General features: G+C 40.3%; 1 protein-coding gene across 1 annotated transcript in view; it reads left to right on the top strand.

The window, feature by feature from the left end:
- The window catches only part of LOC124789541 (death-associated protein kinase dapk-1-like), a 248,001-nt gene that overhangs the window by 27,519 nt on the left and 201,634 nt on the right, over positions 1-18,848 (top strand). The window contains exon 3 of the mRNA XM_047256938.1: positions 6,134-6,331. Coding sequence (XP_047112894.1) covers positions 6,134-6,331 — 198 coding nt within the window. The remainder of the gene's footprint in view (positions 1-6,133; positions 6,332-18,848) is intronic.

Below are 18,848 nucleotides of genomic sequence, written 5' to 3'. Positions count from 1 at the left end.
CAGGACATTTCAATGCCCACTCACCTGAATATAGTTTGGACGTGCGGTAGAAAAATGCTTTATGAAGAGGCGTGGCACTGCACTTTGGCATACTCAAGACCAAATAATATGTCTTACATTTCCTCGAATACTTATGTTTTATGTTTCAGACTTCTCAGAAAGATGTGCCCTAAAAGATGAACATATTTTCAAAATTCAATTTTTTTTTTTAGAATTGACTCGGTTCGCAAATGTAGATCCGGGGCTGATGTGCAGAGCAGTCTGAGTTATAGTGGGTAATCTCCACATGACCCGTGTTTACATTTAGTGATTTTGCTGTTTCCCCTTCGTTTACTCTCACGTCAAATGAAAACAAAACGGATATCTGTGGCCGGGAGCTATCAAGTAAATTAAAACACATTCACATAATTACGGAAGGCTAAAATATGTCATTAGTTTCAGATTTGATTTTATTTCCACCTTTCTGACAGTCGAGCATTAATCGCCTTGCGGAACAGTGACATTATTTTTGTCTGTTCGCTAAGGAAATTTGACTTTTGTTAACCTTTTCCGCAGAGGCAGTCAATGTATTTGAAACGAAATGTTTAATTCCACAGTACTGGCTAGTTTCAACTGTTCGCTGCATTTCAAGTGCACGTTTTCATTTTCTAGCACGTATGGCATTATGTCATAATAAAGAACCAAACATGATATAATTCAATACTGATGCTCCAAGAAAATTTACATCCCAAATACCACACTGAAAAGCTTAATATTAGGTCGAGGTCTACATCATTGGGAATCCGGACATACGAATGTGCCCTTTCAGTATGCACTTTAAATGTGCACATTTTAATGTTGTTCACGAAATTCCGATGTTCTTGTAGTATCCTCTGATGTCTTGTTACTTTTATGACATAATGTATGATCTTTCAATGTTTTATACGTACGTACATACGGGCTTCTTACGCCAAGATAGCTACCCAAGCGCGGTGTCGCCTATCTGTGTTTTCTGGCAACTGCTGAAACGGGTCTATTTCTAATAGGTCGCGGAAAAATATTGCGAATGGTGGTTTGAAAAGCGTTACATTCAAAGTAAATATCCTTTTACGTAAGTTGAACTATGTGCAAGAATGTACCATGAATTTATTAAATTACAGAGCGTTTGCCTCTCATTTAAAAATCAACTCTTTGAACCCTGAAGATCAGACATTTATGTCATTATAAAAAATTTTACTGGCACGTTTGTGTGATATATCTTAAAGTGTAACACACGCAAAAAAGATCAACAGTATATGCGAAAGCTTAGCTTCTCTTGCAGCTTGAGAACAATATTATATGTGAAAACTGCTTTTCTTGTAGCAACACTATATTAATTTAAACTATTAACTTTCCCTGTTTATGTGTTCGTGCCATTTAACAGTGATGTTGCTGTTGGCTGACTACATCACGTGTACTATGCTCTGAATATCCGCTGTCATCGACTGGCAAGATCACGTGACATGAGCTACGAACAGCCTACAAAAGCGCATGGAAATCTCGATTTCAATGATTCGGAAAGTAACATGCGGTGTTTGGTGGAATTCCAGTGTATACTTTCGTAATGCGAAATACGCAGCGTACATGTTGCCGCTCATCAGAGATGTTTCCAAAACGTGTCTTTTCCCCTGAGTTTCGTTTTCTAAAGTGCCGGGATATTGTATGCCCGGGTATAAAACAACCATTCAAAGGATTGATAAGGGAAAATATACTGTCACCCGGGAGAAACTGTATTTTTAACCGGGAAATCCGGAATTTTTTTTCTTGTCCACATATACACCCTGTAAGTAGTACAGGCAGGGAATCATGTTAAATCGTTCCCCCCTCTTACACAAAAGTTTGAGCTGCTAATCAGAGAAACAACTTGTGAAGGCCACATATTAGCTCTCCTGGTCACTAATGGGCCTGAAGTTTATGACTCAATGTGGAACAGGGAAGTAGTGCTCATAAGGCCATTACAGCATCACTGAGTACAGTTGTAACTTAGGATGTAAAGAAAAGTAGGAGGATATTTCTGCTAAGCAAGAGTGACAAAAACAGATTTCAGATTACTTGGGTGGCCAACACAAAAAATTCCTCTCCAGGACCGAAAATGTAGAGCAACATAGGACAGTGTTCAAGAGTATTGTATAATATGCCTTAGACAGGAATGTGTCAAGCAATGCTGCGAGGGATGGGAAAGATCATAAATTACCTCTTATATCTGTATTGACGAATGCCTTCATAATCTGGTTGGAGGATGCTCCAGTTTACGATGATTCCGGCTTATGGGTAATCATATTCCTAGGTATAATTGAGTGTGTTTGGGGGTCAGATAAGACACCTGTAAATTTAAGTGGGGAGTTGACAGGTATTTTACGTGATGATGAGATGAATGTGTTAAGCTTTTAAATCATTATCAAACAATAAAAAATCCAGGATGGAATGTAATAATATTATGAAAAGGAAAGTTGCTACTCATCATATAGCAGAGAAGCTGTGTCACAGATAGGCACAACAAAAAGACTCTCAATTAAAGCCTTTGGCCAGTAAGGCCTTCGTCAACAATAGACAACAGAAACACACACACACACACACACACACACACACACACACACACACACACACACACACTTACCTTTCAAGTATATGTTTAAAAATTTGTTAAAAATTTCTAATATTATTTTTGATAAAAAAGATAAGATTTTTCTGGATTTTTTGATGTTTCTTTTCTTTGTTGTCTCAGATCTTCTAAATGTTCCTTTTTTTTGGACAACTCTATTTTCTGAATTTTTGAGAACTTTTTTCTAGTAATTATTCATTCTCTTTGTCCCGCCATGTCTTCTTTTTAACTCCTGACCAATTCTAAAGTTTTCTCTACTACTTTCCCAATTTGTACATGGAGTTCATGCCAAACCCATTTTTTGTTGTCTCAGTTTCTTGTTTGATTTTTTTCTGCATTTTCTGTAGTCATATTAACTGTAGTGGACATGTATCTCATTACTTTCTTGGTTGTATTTTTTGTTTTAGGTGGGAAAATCGTATTTTAATCATACAGAGATAATGATCTGAATTAGATTCCCCATTTCTGATCACTTTAACATTCATAATTTCTGTAACACTCCTTTTAGATATGGCTATGTGATCCAGCTGAATTCCCCAAAGTTTGGATTTGTAGATATCTAGGTTTTGGATTTTCTTGGTAGTTTGTCAAAGTGTGTAGACATAAGTTTTAATGGGAACATTTTACGCATGTTGAATGCTCTTTCACCATTTTGTTCATTCTTAAGCATGTTGGATATTCTTATACAATTTTTTTTTAAATTTTTTTTCCCCTAGCTTGTGCACTGAAGTCAATAAGAAGTATCTTAACATTGTTTTTAGACACGTTGGAGATTTCAGGTTGTGAAACATCCCAAAATTGATTTACTTTCTGCAGATTTGTACTACTACTACTACTACTATACCTAAATTGCTTAAGGCAAATGCTGGTATTATTAATTTAAAAATGATTGTCAGTTTCTTTCCCCATCCTTCCCCGATTCAAGCTTGAACTCCATTTGTTATGACTTTGTTGGCAACTGGATGTTACACGCTAAGCTTGGTTCTTCCTCCCGAGTGAAGTGGTGCAATGGTTAGCACACTGGATTCACATTCAGGATGATGACGGTTCAAATCTGTCTGGTCCTCCAAATTAAGGTTTTCCATGATTTTCCTAAAGCATTCCAGGCAAATACCAGGATGGTCCCTTTGAAAGGGCACAGCCAATTTCCTTCCCATACTTGAAATATTCCAAGCTTGTGCTCCGTCTCTAATGACCTCTGTGTTGATGGGATGTTAAACTCCTAACTGCCTTCCTTCCTTCCTTCCTTATCCATCTTTTGTTTCCAGTGTAAGCATTTAGGCTGGATAATTTGTTGTCATGTTGATTGGTTGGCACATCCAGTTTTAACCATATTCATCTCATACCATAACATTTTAGAAAAACAGACAACAAAGACCTTTATGTAATCTGATCAGAAAACCTATCATCATGATTGTCTGTGCTACTGATGATTAATATGCTCCTCCTTTGAAGAGCAGTTCTCATGGACTCAGATGTGTTTAGTGATCTTCAGGTATTTCATCTGATGTGTCCCACACAGTTAATGGTCCAAAACACTATAATTTTTTAATAACAAACTAGTGTAAGTTGTGCAAGGTAAGTAACCACTCTGGGCACAAAGCTATTTTCCTTTGAATTTTTCTCCGAAGAAAAAAATCCGTCATCACATGATGAATCGCTATGTGGGGAGGAAGCTGTGTCTAATACGGTGTTCACTTAAGTGACAAAGATAAACTGCCTTTCTATCCCATAATAGAAGGTGGTGATCGTAAGCCAGCTACTGTAGGTATGATGCATAACTATGATTCCTGATAGACTCCTCTACCAAGAGAACAAAATGAGTTTACAGGGTGTTAAAAATAGTGTCGAATACTTTGAGAGGTGGTAGTACTGATTGAAACAAGAAAAATGACTCCAGTAATTATGGGTCCAGAAATGCATAATTTCTGCAATAAACACATGTTTACAGGAGGTATTAAATGTGGCATCCATTTATGACAGTGCATCCCTCTGCCTTCCGGCATAAGGAATGACACACCCATTGGAGTATTTGGAGTATACTTGGTTGTTGTTGTACCTGCTGGCATGCATTGAAGATGCAACCCTGTAAGTGTCCACACATCTTTGATTGGCATTGCATAGACCAATTCCTTCAAGTGTCCACAAAACCAAATGTCTAAGGAATTGAGGTGTGGGCTATGAGCAGGCCAAGATGTGTGGCCTCCTTGACTACTCCAGCAGTCCTGAAATGTCTGCATCAGATGTTCACGCACATTGTGACGAAAGTGTGGTGGTGCACCATCATGCTTGAACTACATTTGTATTTGCTGCTGCAATGGCAAAGCCTGAGCAAGATAGACAATACAGTAATGAGAAAGTCCAGATATGTGCCCCAGTTAACCTTCGCGATAGCATGTATGGCCATATTACTCTAAGTACACTTGCCCATACGTTGATTGGGAATCAATGTTGATGCCCTCTTTTCTGAAATGCTTCGGGGTTTACATCTGCTCAAACAAACTGGTTGTGGAAATTCGTAACACCTTCCCTTGTGATTCCCAACTCATCAGTAAATAAAATCTTGGATGTGAACAGTGGATCTGCTCCATACATCTGCCATCTACCATGATGATCCTGTGGACTTGGGACCGGAACACATTGCAGATTATATGAGTACAGCAGTTGTTCATGAAGAACCCCCTGCCTTCTGCTGCTGCTGCTGCTGCTGCTAATTGTCACACACTAGTTGCCCACTTTGTTCTACTGAACATAGCACATGCTCCTCTATGTTGGGTGTGTGGCTTGTTTGGAGCCTTCCATTCTCAGTCTTCTGAGGTGCAAGGGTACCTGTGTCCCTCAGATACTGGAAAAGTTTCCTGAACAGTTTATCAGAGGGCACTCTGCACTGTGGATATTTTGCATAGGCTACATACATTTGCTAAACCATAGCAGAATATCATGTCCACCATTTCATGTTTTGAGTAGTAAGCTTCCATTGCTAATAAGTGGTGAAAGAGAGAAAATGTAAGTGTACTATACCATTTGTGTATATAAATAGCGCAATAACAGTAAACACATAAGTGAATTTGAGAATCTGGATTTGGAAGAAGGTAAAACATCATGATACATATCCAGGATTGACAGTTCTGTACAACAATGCAGACTGATATGACGAAAACTAATGTAGCCTACAATACGACTCAAACCACACAACTGACTGCAGCCCACCTAATGGTAGGTAGAGTACTGCGAGTAAGACATCATAACATCGTGCCGACAAATTTGACAGTGTGTCAGTCCAATGATTGTGTTAATACCCGCAACCCAGCATCGTGCAACCCTTCCTATAAACATATGGTTATCTCAGAAAGTATCTGTTTCTGTACCCATGTTTATTGGACTTATTTTTTGTGTTTCGATAAGTACTACCCCAACTCAAAGCATTCAACATAAACACTCTATACATAGCATGCAATAATGTGTGACACCTACACAAAAAAGTGCCTCAGTCTTACATCTTTTGTGTTACAGGAGAGAGTGAGTCCTGCACATGTGGCAGCAGGCTGTGGACAAGTAAGTGTACTGGAGTTACTAAACACATCTGGAGCGAATCTACAGGCCAAAGATGACTCTGGTGACACACCACTGATTTGGGCAGCTCGTCATGGACAAGAAGATGCTCTCAGCTTTCTTGTCAATGCTGGAGTCAATGTCTCAACACAAAACTTAGTGAGTTAATGTTGGAATATTACTGTGCATATTAAGCAAGCATGTTACTTGGTACCTGGAGACATTATATCAACGAACGTAGTCAATTTTTGAAACTATAATGTAATTGGATAGATAGAAAATCTACTCACCAAGCCACTGCTATCCAGTTACACTAACTGGAAACATTGTCAGACAAAAATGATTTATTCTGTGAATATATACTCTGTACTTAGATAACAGTTCTCAAGAGATTGGTGATTTAATAACTCATGTAAGAAGCTGAGTTTAGTTACTTTGTGTACACGTAATACGGGAGGATACAGTAGAAGAGTTCTTGGCCTGGGGCAGAGATGGTATTGATATCAGTAATATTGTACAATTGTCTGGAGGAGGCATTGAATGACAGGCAGTCACAGTGAAAAAGACTATTAGATATTATTCAACTATAGACTAAGTTCTTTGTCACACATAGAAAGCAAAACCATTACACAATTACAAGAGCAGAACTGACACACACATGGCCAATTTTATCTCCAGGTGCTAAGGCCTTGTCCCAGGCCTAGAACTTTTCTCTGTATCCCCTTATATTAACTCGGCATCATAAATGAATTGTTACATCACCAGTCTCTTGAAAACTGTGATCTGTGTGGCGAGTATCAATATATTCTTTTAATATAAGGTAACTGGATAGATAAAAAGGTCTACTCACCAAGTGGCGGCAGAACTCCCACACAAAAGATTACAATTAGACAAGCTTTCAGAGCCAGAGGCTCCTTCTTCAGGCAGAAGAGTTGAAGTGGAAGGAAGAGGGGTGAAGGTAAAGGACTGCAGAGGTCTCGAAGAAGGGGTAGATTTTGGGAAAGTCACTCGAGCTGTGTGTCAGGGGAGACTTACCGGACAGGATGAGAAGGAATGACCGATTGTTTGGACATGCTCCAGATGAGATTTGAAAACCTGAGAGCTTAAAGGTGGAAGACAGGGTAATATGCAAGACAGAGATTTATGCTTAAACATTGTGCATGAGTTAATAAAACTGAAATGCTAAGTGCATTGTAAGTAATAGAGGAGGGGGGAGAGGGGGGGGGGGGGGGTGCGAAAAATAGACATATAAGAAAATGCAGGATGTAGAAAACTAAAACGGAGTGAAAAAATGAGTAGCTACTGTGAAAAATGCTGAGGCAGAAAAAATTAACATAAATTAAGACCAGGTCAGTGTCGAGAACCAAAGACATGCTGTAATGGTAGTTCCCATCTGCAGAGTTCTAAGGAACTGGTGTCTGGGGGAAGAAACCAGATGGCACGTGTGGTGAAACAAGCACCGAGGTCACAATTGTCATGTTGTAGAGAATGCTCTGCAACAGGATATTGTGTGTTGCTAGTATACACCCTCTGCCTATGCCCATTCATCCTAACTGATAATTTGGTGGTAGTTACGCCAATGCAGAAGGTTGAACAGTGTTTACATAACAGTTGATATAAGATGTGTGATTTCACAGGTGGCTCTCCCTCTGATGGTATATGTTTTGCCTGTTACAGGGCTGGTATAGGTGGTGGTAGGAGTGTACATAGAGCAAGTGTTGAAGTGGGGGCGGTCACTGGGGTAGGAGCCATAGGGTAGGGAGATGGGTGCAGAAGGAGCATAGGGCCTGACAAGAATATTGTGGAGATTGGGAGGGCGACAAACAGCTGTTCTAGGTATTTGGATTAGATTAGATTTACTTTCATTCCAATTGATCCGTAGTGAGGAGGTCCTCCAGGATGTAGAACATGTCAGAAAAACAACAATACATGACAAATATTTACAACTCAAACAAATAAGCTAATGTACCATTCCACAGGTCCCAAGTGGAATGATCGTCATTTTTTAATGAACACTATATGAAAGGATCATTTTAAAAATACTAATGCACTGAATTTAAAATAAAAAGGTTTTTTATTAATGATATGAATAAAATAGAAAGAAACATTCCACATGGGAAAAATATATTAAAAACAAAGATTCCACGACTTACCAAACGGGAAAGCGCTGGTAGACAGACACAATAAAAAAACACACAAACACACAGACAAAATTTCAAGCTTTCGCAACCAACGGTTGCTTCGTCAGGAAAGAGGGAAGGAGAGGGAAAGACAAAAGGATGTGGGTTTTAAGGGAGAGGGTAAGGAGTCATTTCAATCCTGGGAGCGGAAAGACTTACCTTAGGGGGAAAAAAGGACAGGTAAACACTCGCGCGCGCGCGTGCGCCCACACACACACACACACACACACACACACACACACACACACACACACACAAGCAGACATATTTAAAGGCAAAGAATTTGGGCAGAGATGTCAGTCGAGGCGGAAGTGCAGAGGCAAAGATGTTGTTGAATGACAGGTGAGGTATGAGTGGCGGCAACTTGAAATTAGCGGAGGTTGAGGCCTGGTGGATAACGGGAAGAGAGGATATATTGAAGGGCAAGTTCCCATCTCTGGAGTTCTGATAGTTGGTGTTAGTGGGAAGTATCCAGATAACCCAGATGGTGTAACACTGTCCCAAAATTTGCTGGCCATGCACCAAGGCATGTTTAGCTACAGGGTGATCCTCATTACCAACAAACACTGTATGCCTGTGTCCATTCATACGAGTGGGACAGGTTTTACACCGGGGGTGGTTACAAGGGTAGGAGGTTAGGTGGACGGCGGAAAGACACTCTTGGTGGAGTGGGGAGGATTTCATGAACAATGGATTTCATTTCGGGGCAGGACAGGCCCAGTCTCTCCCATCTACTCAATCTCCCACTTCTAGCTCCACTCCCCCCAACACCTCAAAATTCTAGTCAACATAATCTGGAACCACAACACCCCAATTCAGTAGTTAACCTTTCCTCCAAACCTCTCTCCCAATCCGAAACCTCTGTCCTATCCAAAGGCCTCACCTTCAGCCCCACTCCCAGATTCAACAAACCACCCTTGTCAAAAGATTTACTGTCCTACACTCGTATTCTCTGCTGGAAATATCACTTTGCCATGAAGAAAAATAATCCTGATCCTACTCCTAATGATCCAACTCCCCAAAACACTATCCAAATTGAACCCTGCCTGGAACAGTTCCGTCCTCCATCACAGCGGGACCCACCTCCTCTTCCTCAAAATCACCCTCTCCAAACCTTCCAGGAATTTCTCACTTCCAGCCTTGCCTCTCAATCTTTCTTGAAAAACCTTAATCCTACTCCCAACATCAACACAGCCGAAGCCCAGGCTATCCGTGATCTGAAAGCTGACCGATCCATCATCATTCTTCCGGCTGACAAGGGTTCCACGACCGTGGTACTTGATCGTCAGGAGTATGTGGCTGAGGGACTGCGTCAGCTTTCAGACAACACCACATACAAAGTTTGCCAGGGTAATCCCATTCCTGATGTCCAGGCAGAGCTTCAAGGAATCCTCAGGACCTTAGGCCCCTTACAAAACCTTTCACCTGACTCCATCAACCTCCTGACCCCACCAATACCTCGCACTCCTACCTTCTACCTACTTCCTAAAATTCACAAACCCAAACATCCCGGCCGCCCCATTGTAGCTGGTTACCAAGCCCCCACAGAACGTATCTCTGCCTATGCGGATCAACACCTTCAACCCATTACATGCAGTCTCCCATCCTTCATCAAAGACACCAACCACTTTCTCGAATGCCTGGAATCCTTACCCAGTCTGTTACCCCCAGAAACCATCCTTGTAACCATTGATGCCACTTCCCTATACACAAACATCCCGCACGTCCACGGCCTTGCTGCAATGGAGCACTTCCTTTCACGCCGATCACCTGCCACCCTACCTAAAACCTCTTTCCTCTCCAGCAGGGATACGACTTCCTCAAATCCTGCTCCAAAATGAGATCCATCCTTCATGAAATCCTCCCCACTCCACCAAGAGTGTCTTTCTGCCATCCACCTAACCTTCGTAACCTCTTGGTTCATCCCTATGAAATCCCCAAACCACCTTCCCTACCCTCTGGCTCCTACCCTTGTAACTGCCCCCGGTGTAAAACCTGTCCCATGCACCCTCCCACCACCACCTACTCCAGTCAAAAAGCCTGGAAAATGTACACGATCAAAGGCAGAGTCACGTGTGAAAGCACCCACATGATTTACCAACTGACCTGCCTACACTGTGACGCTTTCTATGTGGGAATGACCAGCAACAAACTGTCCATTCGCATGAATGGACACAGGCAGACAGTGTTTGTTGGTTATGAGGATCACCCTGTAGCTAAACATGCCTTGGTGCACGGCCAGCACATCTTGGCACAGTGTTACACCGTCTGGGTTATCTGGATACTTCCCACTAACACCAACCTATCAGAACTCCGGAGATGGGAACTTGCCCTTCAATATATCCTCTCTTCTCGTTATACACCAGGCCTCAACCTCCGGTAATTTCAAGTTGCCGCCACTCATTCTGCACCTGTCATTCAACAAAATCTTTGCCTCTGCACTGCCGCCTCGACTGATATCTCTGCCCCAACTACCGAGTGAGGTGGCGTAGTGGTTAGCACACTGGACTCGCATTCGGGAGGACGACGGTTCAATCCCGTCTCCGGCCATCCTGATTTAGGTTTTCCGTGATTTCCCTAAATCGCTTCAGGCAAATGCCGGGATGGTTCCTTTGAAAGGGCACGGCCGATTTCCTTCCCGATCCTTCCCTCACCCGAGCTGGCGCTCCGTCTCTAATGACCTCGTTGTCGACGGGACGTTAAACACTAATCTCCTCCCTCCTCCTCCTCTGCCCCAACTCTTTGCCGTTAAATATGTCTGCTTGTGTCTGTATATGTGTGGATGGATATGTGTGTGTATGCGGGTGTATACCCATTCTCTTTTCCCCCTAAGGTAAGTCTTTCCGCTCCCGGGATTGGAATGACTCCTTACCCTCTCCCTTAAAACCCACATCCTTTCGTCTTTCCCTCTCCTTCCCTCTTTCCTGATGAGGCAACAGTTTGTTGCGAAAGCTTGAATTTTGTGTGTATGTTTGTGTTTGTTTGTGTGTCTATCGACCTGCCAGCTCTTTCTTTTGGTAAGTCACATCATCTTTGTTTTTAGATATAAAAGTTTTTTATTTATTTATAAGGTAATAAACGTGTAATACAACTACTATAATACTTATTTACAATGAACACATTACTGCACTGAAATGGTGCAGAAGTTAGATTGTACTTACTTACACACACACACACACACACACACACACACACACACACACACACACACACACACTTATTTTCAATGAACACTTTACTGCACTGAAATTGTGCAGAAGTTATATAATAAATCAGTTGGTTCTACTGAGAAATTCATCAATGGAGTAGAAGGAGTTGGCCACCAATAAATCCTTTAGGCTTCTCTTAAACTGAATTTCATTGGTTGTTAAGCTTTTTATGGCTGCTGGCAAGTTATTGAAAATGTGTGTTCCTGAATAATGCACACCTTTTTGTACAAGACTAAGTGACTTTAAATCCTTGTGAAGATTATTCTTATTTCTAGTATTGATTCCATGAATTGAGCTGTTGGTTTGAAAAAGTGATATATTTTTAATGATAAATTTCATTAAAGAATAAATATATTGGGAAGCAGTAGTTAGTATCCCTAGTTCCCTAAACAGGCTTCTGCAGGATGTTCTTGAGTTCACACCACATATAACTCTTACTGCGCGTTTTTGTGCCCGGAAAACTTTAGCTTGGCTTGATGAATTACCCCAAAAAATAATCCCATATGACATTATGGAATGAAAGTAAGCACCAGCTTTTTCATTTTTATATCCCCTATGTCTGACACAATTCGCATTGCAAACAGAAATTTGTTAAGACGCTTCAGCAGTTCCATGGTGTGCTTTTCCCAGTTGAATTCATTATCAAGCTGTAATCTCAAGAATTTAACACTGTCCACGTCTTCTATCTGCTTGTCATCATATGTTAGGCATATACTCGTGGGACACCCCTTACAAGTTCTGAACTGCATGTAGTGTGTTTTTTCAAAGTTTAGTGACAAAGAATTGGCTAGAAATCAGTTATTAATGCCCACAAATATTTTATTAGCTGATCTTTCTAAGACTTCTCTTGATTTGCTATTTATTGCAATGTTTGTATATCGGCAAACAAAACGAACTTGGCATCTGGTAGTGTTACTGATGAAAGGTCATTGATATACACAAGAACAAGTAAGAGCCCTAAAATGGAATCTTATGGGACCCCACGTGTAATTAGTTCCCAGTTGGATGATGCCTGATAGCTTGATACATGTCTCTTTCCTGATAACACCCTTTGTTTCCTGCCAGAGATATAAGATTTGAACCATTTTGCAGCATTTCCTTTTACACTATAATATTCTAATTTGCTTAAAAGGATATTGTGATTTACACAGTCAAATGCCTTTGACAGATAAAAAAAAATACCAGTTGCCTGCAATTTTTTATCTACTGAATAAAGCACATTTTCACTGTAATTGTAGGTAGCCTTCTCAATATCAGACCCCTTTAGAAAACCGAACTGTGGCTTTGACAGTATGTTATTTGAGATGAGATGGTTATAAAGCCAATTGTACATTAATTTTTCTAAAATTTTTGAGAATGCCGGCAAAAGTGAAATTGGACGGAAATTCGATGCTATTTCTTTATCTCCCTTCTTAAACAGTGGCTTAACTTCAGCATATTTTAACCATTCAGGAAATATTCCACTGATAAACGACTGGTTACACAGAAAGCTTAATATGTTACTTAACTCAGAATCACATTCTTTAATTAGCTTTGTTGATATTTCATCATACCCACTAGATGTTTTTGATTTTAAAGGTTTTATGATGGACATTATTCTGCTGGGGTAGTGAGGGTCAAAATCATATTATGGAAGTTACTTGAAATGTCTGGTCTGAGGTATTCCATAGCAGCATCTACAAAACCTGACAACCCCATCTTTTCAGTAACAGTTATAAAATGTTTGTTAAAAAATTCTGCAACACTATACACATCTGTCACCAATGTATCATTTACTCTTAATGCTATTTTTCCCTCTTCATGTCTGGTTCTACTGGTCTCCTCCTTCACTATATTCCATATTGTCTTTATTTTGTTATCTGATATGACTATCTTGTAATATATTTGCTTTGAAGTCCGTTTTACAGTCTTTAATATTTTGCAGTATTTCTTGTAATGTGCTATAGCACCAACATCGGAATTGTTTCGGATTGACAGATACAGTTTTCTCTTTGTTTTACAAGATAACCCTATTCCTTGAGTAATCCATGGCTTCTTTGTAGACTTTTCTCTAACCTTGGTAAGTTTTTGGGGAAAACAGCACTTTATTACCAAAAGTGTTATATTTTTCATTCATGCCATGAGCACTGTAAACATCAGTGCCATGAATGTCTCTGAGGAGTGTCCTAAAATAATCAATTTTTGGCTTATTGATTACCCTCTTGAGCTCAGATTTAACAGATTTTATATCCTGTTCAGTATTAATATTTAACAGAAGGAACTGCATGTCATGATCTAAGAGGCCATTGACTATTGGTTTTGTAATGTAATTTTGTTCATTGGACTTTTCTATAAAGATATTATCAATGGCTGTTTGTGGGCAATTGGCTACCCTAGTGGGGAACTTTACAGTGGGAATTAAGTTGAATGATAGTGTTACTAACTCAAATAAGTTCTTATTGGGAGAGTCTTTAAGGAAATCTACATTGAAATCACCAGCAACCGCTATTTCTTTGTTTTTGGCGGTTAAATGGTCTAGTAGAGCTTCAAGGTGGCTTATGAACAGATTAAAGTTACCTGCAGGTGGTCGATATACACGTAATATTATGAAGGATTTTTTGTGAAATTCTACTTCTGTTGCACATGCTTCCATATGCTGTTCTAGGCAAAATTTATGAATGTCTTATGTTCTTAGATTTATGACAGTTCCTGATGAATGTGGCAACTCCTCCTTTCTCCATTTCTGATCTACAAAAGTGAGATGCTAACCTAAACCCTGTAACACTTTAAAGTTCTATACCATTGGTCACATGATGTTCAGAGGCAGATTATGTCAGCTGGGTTTTAGGACTAATTCATCTCTGCAGATAATTAATTCATTAATTTTATTTCTCAGTCCTCGAATATTTTGATGCAATAAAGATAGCTGACATTTCACATTGACTGAGTTAAAATTGGTTAGAGTTAAAATATCTGCTGACTGTTGAAAATTCTTAATCAATGGCTGTTTATGCTGATGTAATAAGTTAGAATTATGTTTTTTGGTTTCTTTCTCAAACTGAAGGTTTGTCTCAGTCCTAACCTCTCTTAAAATTTGGTTTCTTTCTGTCCTCGCTACCCTAAAAAAGGGTCTTTTCTGAACCCTATAACCACTGGTATTTTATCACTCATGACAGTGCCTCCCCCTTTAACTTTCCTGCTATTTTCCCAGCCAGTTTTCCCTTCCCCTTCCTGTTGAGGTGAAGGCCATGCCTAGTACAATCCCAGCTATTGAGAGAATCAACAGGAACCACACCAATGTGTGATCCTACACCCAACATAAGCAACCATTCCAACTCCAAATTAACTCTCTTGACAGAAGAGTTCAAATGAGGTCGGTCATGGCGCCCAAGAACAGATACAAACTCAACACTCGTATGCTTCAATGCTGATGCAATCTTTGCCAGGTCACATGCTATACTGTAGCCAGGATCTCTGTCAATACTATTACCTGCCCCACCCACTATAACCACGGTGTCTTCCTCAGTGAAATCTTTGCAAAGTGTTCCTAAATCCTCTGTCACCTGCTCCAGACCAGCACTAGGTTTAAAAAAATTGGTGACCTGGTATTCTGATCCTAGTCATCCTGCAAAAGTTGGCCAACACCTCTGCCATGGGAACTACCTAACAACAACATTTTCTTTTTCTTTACTGATTTCCCTAAATTCTTACTTTTCAATTTGCTGCTGAAAGTTTGTTGTGCCCTGTCTACACTTGCAAGTGCTTGAGGCTCACCAGCTTCTAACTGAAGCAACAGGTCAAATCTATTTTCTACGTTCTCCACGAAACTGTGAGACAAAGTTCTAGGCCTGTTCCTCCTGTTGCCTGTTGCTACTTCCCACCTCTCTTTACGCTTCTCCCTCCTTAACCTGTCAAGATCTCCCTTGGCCTTGTCTAACTCAGCCTGAAGGGCAGCAATTTTCCCCTCCTGTTCTAGTAATTTCCTATCTCTACTACAAATCCTACAAAACCACTGATGAGTCTCATTTACTTCCCATATTCCCACACCACTATAGTCACCCACATGGAAAGAACTACAGCACCCATCACAACAAAGCCCCGACCTAACAATTCTACGGCAACTCACACTTTTCATTCATGTTAAACGTGATAGTTTATTAAGAATAAGTCAGTTAAATTACAGATAAACAAAAAAATATGGTTCCACAAATTTGGCCTATACGCAACTGTGTGTAAACAAAAACAACAGTGCAAAGTTTCTGAAACAACAACTTAAACTTTATGCTACTTTCCGGAAATGCTAGTTAAATAATGAAGAGGTACACTACAGTTAAATTTCTGGAGAGAGCAAAGAACAACTAAACGAAATTCTATAGATTTTCTGTGGCAAAATGTAAACAGAAAATACGACTGTACAATCTTTTCGTGTTTTCTGCTATATTATGTAAAGAAAAATGAAACCTTTAATGCTACATTTAAAAGGCACACTATATAATACACCTATTTACCATGTAATCAGTAGTAAATTATATGTTTTATAATCTAAAATGACATATCTTTGCCAGAACACCAAAACTCACGCAATCGCCTGGCTGCAGGGCTGCCAACAGCGAATGTGGGGGGCAAAATCTCAGACAGAATTGATCTCATTCAGGGCATGATTTTAGGAAGTCATGGACTTGTCGAAGTAGCTGATTAATACATTCCAGACCCGAATATATTGAGTGAGCAGAGGTGTGCTCCAAAGTTGTTTTTTGGAGGGATCAGTAGCATCTGGATTGGATGTGATGGCATGGGAAATACGCTTTTGAACAAGGCTGGTGGGGTACTTACATCCAGTGAAGGTTGAAGTGAAATGATGATGTATTGCTTTAATGAGTGTGCATCCAAACAAATATGTTTGCCTTGAATTACAAGGTTGTATGGGAAAGAATGTTTGACATGGAAAGGATGGCAGCTGTCAAAATGTAAGTACTGTTATTTGTTAGTATGTTTTATGTGGATAGAAGCTGGAGGAGGACGAGATCAACATCATGGAAAGTGGCATGGGGTTTGGAATATGACTGTGTGAAATTTAATTGGGAGAAGGTACTCAGAGATTCCAGGAATTTTAACAGGTCAGCCTCACCATGAGCCATATGGTAAAGGTGTCATCAATGTATCTAAACCAAACCAGGGGATGAAGACTTATGGATCCCAGGAAAGCCCCCTCCAAGCGAACCATGGAAAGGTTGGCATAGGAAGGAGCCGCCATGATTCCCATGGCCATCCCTCTGTCTGCCCCTCAAAGGTGAAGTAGTTGTTGGCAAGTGTAAAGTTGATTAGGAAGTATGTCATAGATTTGGAATCAAGTGGGCACTGACTGAGGAAATGTTCAGGAGTGGACAGACCATGTATGTGGGGGTTGTTGGCATAGAGGGGTGGCATCAATGGCGACGAGCAAGGTGTGTGGTTGGAATGGGAGAAGGATGGGCACAGGTTACAGACAATCTAGTAAGTGGTTGGTATCTTTGATACCAACCATTGTATTTGAAGCGATTAACTATAGGATGATTGGGTTTTTGTATCTTAGGGAGAAGGTAAAGGGGGGGGGGGGGCATGGTTTGGGTGGGATGAGAAGTTCTATGAATTGAGTGGTTACCGTATTTACTCGAATCGAAGCCGCACTTTTTTCCGGTTTTTGTAATCCAAAAAACTGCCTGCGGCTTAGAACCGAGTGCAAAGCAAGCGGAAGTTTTTAAAAATGTCGGTGGGTGCCGCCACAACTCAGTTCTGCCGTCGAATATATGTAGCGCTACACAAGCATGCTTTGTAGGCACAAAGATAAATACTGGCGCCAAAACCTCTGCGTCAGTAAATAAATTAAAAAAAAAAAAAAAAAAGTGGAAGACAAGCTTTTTTTTCTCCGCACCGAGTTTCGACCACTGCATTTTCATACATTATCCAACGAAGTAAATACTAATTCCGTATTGTTCATCTTCGAATGTAGCAGCATTTCAATGTACTACGAAAACCCGACTGGCAAGAATGTTTAGGATGTTTGTCAATATGGCCAACTCTACGTTCTGAATTTTTTCCTATCTGTGAGAAGAGATGGTTGCTAATACGAACTTTTATAAATTGTGAATCACATGCAGTACTCTCGTCACCGTAAGAATAATACGAATATAAACATTTTGCCATGTATTGTTTCGTGTTTGCTACTATCTCATTTAAATCCTGTCTGCGTAATAAACCACAAAACTAGAGTGAGACAACTGCAAACGCAGAAGAATGTACATATCATGCCATGTTTATATTCGTATTATTCTTATGCTAAACAGTGATACAGTCAGAAATGAAGCGAGGCAATTGGCGAGATTTTTAAATCTAAGATGACTCTAATTTCTGTGCAGAATGCAATGTACTAAAGAGGCGCCTGCAAAGATTTTCAAACGGAGAAAAATTTTCGCTAAACTCTCGTTCAGAACATCTTCTATCATACGCAGTCTATTATTTGGTTCTTGTTAATCATTATCAAAGAAAGCAGCAGTGTGAGTAACAACAAGTAGCAGTCTCTTGCCATTGTTTCGCTAATGAGACGATTCCTCTCTCTCTTTCTTTTTCTTTTTTTTATTTGTAAGCGGCGGTAGCGCGCTCAAAAGCAAGCCATGCCGCGATCGGCGACAGGCCGTAAATACGCAGTATCAGAGTACGACAAACAATGCATGACACAGTACAGTAATGCATTTTCAGCATAGAGTGACATAAACACCTATAACAAAGAAAACTGCGCTTATCAGATCAAAGAGAAATAAGCAATCAATTCAAACCAGACGAAGCACGTGAAAAAGGAAGGGTACCCGTATAAATACGGACAGAGCGCCTGACGCATAGCAGTGGCTACCTGGTAAAGCTTAACTGCTAAGCTTACGACTCGAACCAAACTACTGTAGCTGTATCGTCATTCATTCGACCTAAATTGTCTCATATTACAGTGGACCAACTTTGTTTCGATTTGGAGATGCTACCTAAAGCTTTTCTCTCCCCTTGAATTTCGAGTCTCAAATTTCAGGTGCGGCTTAGATTCGGGAAATTTTTTTTCCTTGATTTCGAGTCTCATTTTTCAGGTGCGGCTTAGATTCGAGTGCGGCTTAGACTCGAGTAAATACGGTAGTTCTTTTGAGGGGCCCGTTAGACAGCTGGTGTAGACCTTCACTACCATACTCATTTCAGTGAAGTACCACAGTGGTAGGTCCTTTGTCTGCTCGGAGGATAATGATGGGTTTATCTGCTGACAGCTTTTAGGGAATGTAGGGCCTGAAGTTC

Source organism: Schistocerca piceifrons, chromosome 3 (genome assembly GCF_021461385.2).
Source record: "Schistocerca piceifrons isolate TAMUIC-IGC-003096 chromosome 3, iqSchPice1.1, whole genome shotgun sequence".
NCBI lineage: Eukaryota > Metazoa > Arthropoda > Insecta > Orthoptera > Acrididae > Schistocerca > Schistocerca piceifrons.
This window is presented reverse-complemented; position numbering and strand designations above follow the sequence as displayed.